Genomic DNA, 7418 nt, shown 5'->3' with positions numbered 1-7418 from the left:
AGCCACCACACCCGGCCTGCAAAGGTCTCTTGGAAAACGGGTGATTTGATTTGAGCCTGGAAGGGTGGGTGTATTTTCCACAGACAGAAGTAGGGAGGGACGTGTGCGGGAGTGGGCGAGGGCTCATGGGGAACTGCGGGCAGGTCTGGGAGTCTGGACCGCATTAGAGTACAGGGGAGGGGTGCAGAGTCTGGGGAAGTGTGTCCTGTGCCCAGATGCTGGGATTGGTTGGCCGGGCCCATGAGGCCTGGTCCTGGGGGAAAGGCCCCTCCGCCCAGCAGGAGACCTGATCATGCAGCCGCCTGCTCTGCCAGCCCAGTGTGGAAACTGCATCTGTCCATCCATCAGGCTGCTGAGACCGTGGGGAATGTGATGAGGCTGCTGAAATGGGGCCCGGGCCCAGCGGGAGAAAGGGGGCCCCCACCCCGGGCAGGGGTGGGATGTGGCTGCAGCTTCCCAGAAACTGGGTCTGGTTCTGCCGACAGAGACTGGCTGACGGTTTGGACTGGAAAGCCAGACCCAGAGGGCTGCAGTGGGGCCTGCTGGCCGGGCTACCCGGGGCTGCCAGGGGCTGCCTGGGGAGAGGGTGCCAGGAGTGGGGAGGAGGCAACTCTGTGGTGGGGGCAGGGGCCCCTCATCTCAGCCAGGACAGACTTCCTGGAGCCGTCCTCACTACAGACGGACAAACTGAGCCCCCATGACACCAAGGGATATGCCCAGGAGTCCACAGCCAAGTCAATAGGAGGCGCCCAACAGAACCTCTGTCTTCCCTTCCCAGTCCAAGGGTCTTCCTGCCGTTTCCTAAAAAGAACCCAAGGTCCCCAAATGTCACTGAGCAGCAGGCAGTGGGATGAGCTGACTCTTGTCTCCTATGCCACTTTGTCACCTCCTAGCTGTGGGAACTTGGTCTGATTACTGTAACCTCGCTGAGCCCCGGGGTCCCCGAAACGGGGATAAATGTATGCCTCTCAGGGTCATGTGACCCTTGCATAAGACAGTGTGGGTCTTGGGCTGGGCATGATCACTGGCATGGCACACTCACTGGCACTGTGGCAAGTTAAAACCGTGTCACCAGGCACCAGCCTTAGATTTCCTAATTAATTAGCAACTCCTCTAGGAACAGGCAATGCTAGAGGAACACCCACCACCTACAATGGTAGGGGTTCAGAAACACTCAACTGCTTCTCCTTACCAGCTTTTGTGGTCCCTCCCGGCCAGCCAGAGGGAGCCCAGGACCATTGCACAGCACTTGCCACGTTCCCAAAACCCATATCCGGCTCCACAGGGCCCTTGGATCTCAAAAACCCAGCCCTTGTCCCCCGCAGTTCATTTGTTTATTGAACAAATGTTTATTGAGGGCCTACTGGGTACCAGACATAGTTCCGGGGAGGGTTGATGCAGGCACGATGCACAGAATGGGCGAAGGCACAGAGGGCCTGAGCTAAGGACTCAAGCACTTCCCGCACACATTCATCTGCCGCCTGTTCTAGCAGGATCTTTGGTGCCCCAGGCCCCATCCCAGGCCCTGGGCTGCAGCTGGAGCTGAGGGGGTGTGAATGGGGAGGCGAGCAGAGAGCTTGCCAGTCCCTCCAGAATTTGCTAATTAATTAGGAAATCTCGGGCTGGTGCCTGGCGACACGGTTTTAACTTGCCATGCAGACTGTGAGCGGCAGAGAAAGCAGGCACCTCCCTACCCAATGCCTCCGTCACCACTGCCTTCACCTCCTCCGGGGCTTTGCTGGATGCATCAAAGGCTCACCAAGTCCCTGCAGCTCAGAACCCAGAAAGGGCTGCAGGCCCACTTCTCAGCACAGAAGACTAAAATCAGAGATGAAGGTTCTGCTCGGGGTGGGAATGAGGGCAGGGCTGCTGTCCTACGGCTGCTCCTGACACAACAGCCAGGGGTTAGGGTGGCATAGCAGGTGGAGGAAGCTTGTCTTGGTCAAATGGGGCCCAGATGTTGGAGGGGAGACTCAAGCCCCACCCACAGAGGTCTGGAGTCAGAGCCAGACACTTCTGGGACACTTCTTCCCCTGCCTGGTGGACTCTCACTTGACCTCCACCTCAGCTTGGATGGCTCCTCCTCCAGGCAGCCTGCCTGGACTTTCTAGGCTGGGTCAGGTGCCCCTCCCCCATCCCCCCCCAACCTCTGGCTCCTGTAACACCCAGCTCTGCCCCTTCTTAGCCTGAGTCCTACCCTATTACCGTTGCTGCCCCCACTAGACTAGCAGTCCCATGAGGGCAGACAGGACCCTTATCCATCTTTGTGGACCTTGTGCCCAGCCTGGCATACCTGGGGTGTGGGATGTGGTGGCATTTGGAGACCATGGGCAGGTTATGGTGCCTCAGTTTCCCCAGAACCAGTGCTTCTCAGACCTTATCTAGGGAAGTGTCCATGATGGCAGAGAGGGGGGAGGGCGGCTCTGGCCAGTTATGTGACCTCCCTCCCCTCGGTGTTCAAATCTGTAAAATGGGATATTAATAGCATCTACCTTGAAGGACCGTTGGAAGAATGAAATAAGTAAACACAGGCCAAGTGCTTAGAACAGTGGGTAGAAAAAAGCCTTGTGTAAGTGTTTGCTGATACCTGATCTTCAATTCAAGCTCAATGTTGGTTGGTTTGTTTTTTCTCTGATGATATTAACTTTGATCACTTGGTTACGGTGGTGTTTGCCAGGTTTCTCCACTGTAAAGTTACTTTTTGTTTTCTTTCTTATTTTTTCTAACCCTTTCTGTACCTCCCTAGTGCCTTTCTTTGGAAGGGCATCCAGTCCGCAGTCCAGGCAGTGGGGAAGTAAGCTTTACCCGCTAGGGGGAAAAGAATCCACCCCTTTGAAATTCATCTGTAAGGAAGATTTGTCTAGTCTCCCTCCACTTCTTTATTTATTCAAGCATTTTTTTTTTTTAATTTTTTGAGATGAGGTCTCACTCTGTCACCCAGGCTGAAGTGCAATGGCACAATCTCGGCTCACTGCAACCTCCACCTCCCAGGCTCAGGCGATCCTCCCGTTTCAGCCTCCTGAGTAGCTGGGACCATAGGCGCGTGCCACCATGCCTGGTAAATTTTTTGTATTTTTGATAGAGACGGGGTTTCGCCCTCTTGGCCAGGCTGATCTCAAACTCCTGAGCTCAAGCGATCCACCCACCTCGGCCTCTCAAAGTTCTGGGATTACAGGTGTGAGCCACTGCACCCAGCCTTTAATCATTTATTTATGTCAGTATGGACTCATGAATATTTATTTTTGACTTCAGATTTAATCTAATACCTCATCGTTTTGTTGCTCAGCTTGTTCTAGGTTTAGCCCTTGGGAGTTCCTTAGGGCTGGCTCCTGTGTCTCTCTGGCACAGCCCCACCTGTTTATTTTTGAGCACTTCTTTACTCTCTGATGCTCCAAGACGCTCCCAGCTCATCTTGTATTTTCTCTGCTTCAGCCCGAGAATCAGCCATTTCTCTAAGAAGCCCTGGTCCCTTTCATTGGAGAATGGTTTTTAGGAAGCAAGATCTGCGGGCTGGGTGTTCTTATTGCTACGGGGGTCTTCCTGCATCTAGGCCCTCTAGGAGACAGATCTGGATTTGCTTTAATTTAAAAATAAAGTTTCCCCTCCTGCCAATTGCAGGGTCCATTGGAGACTGCAGACAGCTGCTCACTGGGTTTTGAGCATCGGACCTGTCTGTGGCCCACAGGTTCATCCGTTCTCACATGCCCTTGGAAGGGCCTTATGTCCAGGACTTCAAGGGAGAGGGCACACGAGGCCACCTCCCCCATACTGAGCCACTTCCTGCGTTCATTCCTGCTCATCAGCAGGGCCATGGCTGAGTTGCTTTGGGAATGGAACTCGGGCCTGGTCTTGACGTGCCCTCATAGCCCAGATTGCTGTGGGTTTGCAAGCTGCAGGCTTATTCCCTGTGGGCCAACAGCTTTGTCAGTGGTAGCGACAGTAGCCATAGCCCAGCCACAGAGCTACAGTGGCCACCTGGGTCAGGCCAGGCCAGGGTCAGGCACCAGGAAGGCCTGACTCAGCCATCATACCTAGCACACTCAGGTGGCCCAACACTAATGGGAGGAAGGCCCAGCCAAGTGCTCCCTGCACTCCCATAGCTCACACAACCCCAGCCGCACCTGACACAGGTAGTCAGGTGTCTCTTGGATGCCCAGTGGGCCAGGACCCAGAGGGAGGCAGCTCTCCTGCAGCAGCAGGGGTCAGGGCAGAGCGTGCCAGCTTTGAGACCCCAGGGCAGGCCGAACACCCTCCCGACTTTGCCAGCACCTCTCCTGTATCTCCCCAAAGCTCCAGGCTGAGTCAGGAGCTCTGGGTTCCAGACCTGCCTCTACCAGTGACAACAATCATGCCACTCCCTGCTTGAAACCTTCGATGACTCCTTATTGCCCTCAACTTGAAATCCTCACTCCTGGGTCTGCTTTACAAGGCCCTAGAGACCTCTCCAGCACCTCACGTCATGCCTTAATAACACCAAATTGCTTGTGGTTCCCTTGCACAACCATGTGGTTTCACGCTCCCGCGCCTCACTCTGTATCACCCTCCCTTGGCTTCGCTGGTTAACTCCTAGTAGTCACTGAGGTCTGAGCTCTGGGACCACCTCCTCCAGGAAGTCTTCCTCCTGGGCCTCAGATCATCTCTGCTCCCTGGTTACGTTCCTGGTGACCTGTGTTTGACACCTTCCTAACCCCCACTATGAACGACCTCTGACATGCAGGGCTGCAACCCGGTAGAGTGGAGAAGGCTCAGGTTTGAAATTAGAACTCTGGTGCTGGGCGCGATGGCTCACGCCTGTAATCCCAGCACTTTGGTAGGCAGAGGTGGGCAGATCACAAGGTCAAGAGATCGAGACCATCTTGGCCAACATGGTGAAACCCCATCTCTACTAAAAATACAAAAATTAGCTGGGTGTGGTGGTGTGCGCCTATAGTCCCAGCTACTCGGGAGGCTGAGACAGGAGAATCGCTTGAACCCGGGAGGCAGAGGTTGCAGTGAGCCAAGATCGCGCCACTGCACTCCAGCCTGGCGACAGAGTGAGACTCCGTCTCAAAAAAAAGAAAAAAAGAAATTAGAACTCTGGCTTTTCTTGAGACTGCTGTGTGACTTTGGGCAAGTCGCTGCATGTCTCTGAGCCTCCATCTCCTCATCTATGAGAAAAGCATCCCACTGAGATTTCTGACCTTGCTTTCAATTCTGGCCTCTGCCCCTAACTTGCTGTGTGGCCTTGAGCAAACCCAGTTGCTCGGCTCCAGCTTGGTTTTCCTTCTCTGTAAAATGGGGCCGCCCACAAAACTCATAAGAAAGTGTTGAGGTTCCGACAAGCTGAAACCTGTGAAAAGCTTGTGTAAACCTCAGAGCCCTACATGGATGCTTGAAGGATCCATTTCGACAGCTCCGGGGAGCCGTGGGAGGGAAGCTGACGGCGGCTCTTGCTGTTCTCCTACCTCCCAGCCCTCCAGAAGGCTCTGAGCAGCCTGGAGACCAAAGGTGATTGGGGCCTGCTGGCATGGAGGCCGGGCTTGGCAGAACCTGCTTCCCGGCCCCCTGCCCACCTCCCACCCACCCCTGCTCCCAGGGTTAAGTGACGTGTCTGCCTTGTACGCGAATCTCTGTTTAAACACTTGGGGTTTGGGAGGAACCCTCAGCCCCTCAACTCCCACCCAGGAAGCTCTGTGACCCCACTGCTTTTCCCAAGACTGAAAGCCAAGATCGGTTTGAATCATCTGCAACTTTATTCCAGAGCAGAAATAAGTCATTTTCTAACAATAAATATAAAAAAAATAAATTAAGATTCAAAAAAAATTTCCAACAAAACAAAATCCTTAACACTGACAGAACAGAAACTGCTGTCCAAAGCGATGAGAGATGGGGCCGACTGGGGCATGGGCAGGACACTCCTGCAGCACCGGCCCCCGGGTCCCCAGCTCAGGAATGTTTGACACCCTCTGTCCCCAGCCCTGGCGGGGCCCCCTGCCACACACACACATTCTCTCCACAAAGTACAAAATATATATTTAAAAACCTCAACACAACCAAGCATCTTGCAAAGGCCCAGGAAAGCAAGGGTTTGGCCAGTCAGGGATGAGGACGGGGCCCAAGGGTCTAAAGAAGGCACTAGAGGGACGAGGACCACTTTGGGTCTCGCCCAGTCAAGTTCACAGTCTGCCCTCTTAGTGTGAGGAAATGGGGCTTGAGGTACCCTGTTCACTTGGCGCTGGGCCAAGCCCCCCATCTCCTGAGATGGCCTCATGTGGGAGAAGACGAAGGGGAGGTCGGCTTGGAAATATCCTATATGTCTGTCCGAAGGCCGTGGCGGGGCTCCTGCTCCAGGGATGCTGGGACATGGCGGTGCCTGCTAAGTGCTCAGCTGTGTGTGCCTCGCAGGGAAAGAGGGCCCGGCCCAGCATCCGTGGTCATCTCCGCAGTTCAGGCCAGGGTGTCATCCGAGACCCCTCAGCAGAAGTTGCAGGGGGAGGAAAGAACTAGAAATAAATAAGGTCCCCAGTGGCCCAGCATGGCACAGCAGGGAGGCCATTCTGTTTCTTCAAGTATTCGTGGCCGATGGGGCTCCAGGCCCTGTCGAGGCTCAGATGGGGATCCCCACAGTGTTCACCTGGTCCTTGAGTCCCAGCAGGCTGTAGGCGATGCGCTTCTGGTGTCCGGGCAGCCGCACCCCAATCCTCTTGATGTCGCTGTGGGCCCAGAGGGAGAGAGGGAGAGTTAGGGGCTGGAGCAGGGGAGGGGGCCGGGCTGGGCGGGGACAGGACTCGGTGGGCGGCTGGGGAGGGGAGTGGAAGGAGGCAGAGGAGGAGGGTGGAGAGGGTGCCTTGGGGACCTGTAGGGCAAGAGAGCTCTGGTTAGGTAGGCCTGGGAGAAGGAGTCACAGCCTAGAAGCTTGCCAAGGTGGCCCACCATCAACAAAGTTAGGTAAAGGACAGAAGCCTCAACTCTGTACGATGCTTTAAAAAAATAAAAATAAATCAAATCTTCTGAATTATCTGTGAGGCAGGTGCTCTTTTTCATCCCCATTTTGCAGATTAGAGAACTGAGGTCAGAGAGGTGAAGTGTCTTGCCCGAGGTCACACAGCTAGGAGGTGGAAGAGCTGGGAATCAAACCAGCTATGAACAAATGCCTCCCCTCCCCTCACCCCTAGTCTGTCCCCAGTGCCCCCAGCTCAGGCCTCCTTCCCAGGAACTCTCTAGGGATGTCGCTCAAAGCCTCTCTGCCCAAGGTCTCTTCCCATCTGCTGCCTCATTTCTCCCTCACTCCTTCCAAGTTCCCACTGCTGATCATGAAGGAAGGACTCGGGAAATACTTGAAGGGTTAAACTCTGCCAATCTTCAAGGGTGAGGCTTGCAGGTCACCAGATCCAGTGACTAGGAAGATGTCTTCCCTTGGGGGAACCTCAGTTTCCTCC

General features: G+C 54.8%; 1 protein-coding gene across 2 annotated transcripts in view; it reads right to left on the bottom strand.

Annotated features, from left to right (window-relative positions):
* Positions 1 to 5711: 5711 nt before the first annotated feature.
* The window catches only part of EPHA2 (EPH receptor A2), a 31902-nt gene continuing 30195 nt past the window's right edge, over positions 5712 to 7418 (bottom strand). For both annotated transcript variants that reach the window (XM_055261922.2, XM_055261921.2), the window contains exon 17: positions 5712 to 6692. In XM_055261922.2, coding sequence (XP_055117897.1) covers positions 6587 to 6692 — 106 coding nt within the window. In that variant the 3' untranslated portion in view covers positions 5712 to 6586. The remainder of the gene's footprint in view (positions 6693 to 7418) is intronic.

Source organism: Symphalangus syndactylus, chromosome 22, assembly GCF_028878055.3.
Source record: "Symphalangus syndactylus isolate Jambi chromosome 22, NHGRI_mSymSyn1-v2.1_pri, whole genome shotgun sequence".
Lineage (NCBI taxonomy): Eukaryota > Metazoa > Chordata > Mammalia > Primates > Hylobatidae > Symphalangus > Symphalangus syndactylus.
Note: the sequence above shows the minus strand (reverse complement) of the source record. Positions and strands in the feature narration are given on the sequence as shown.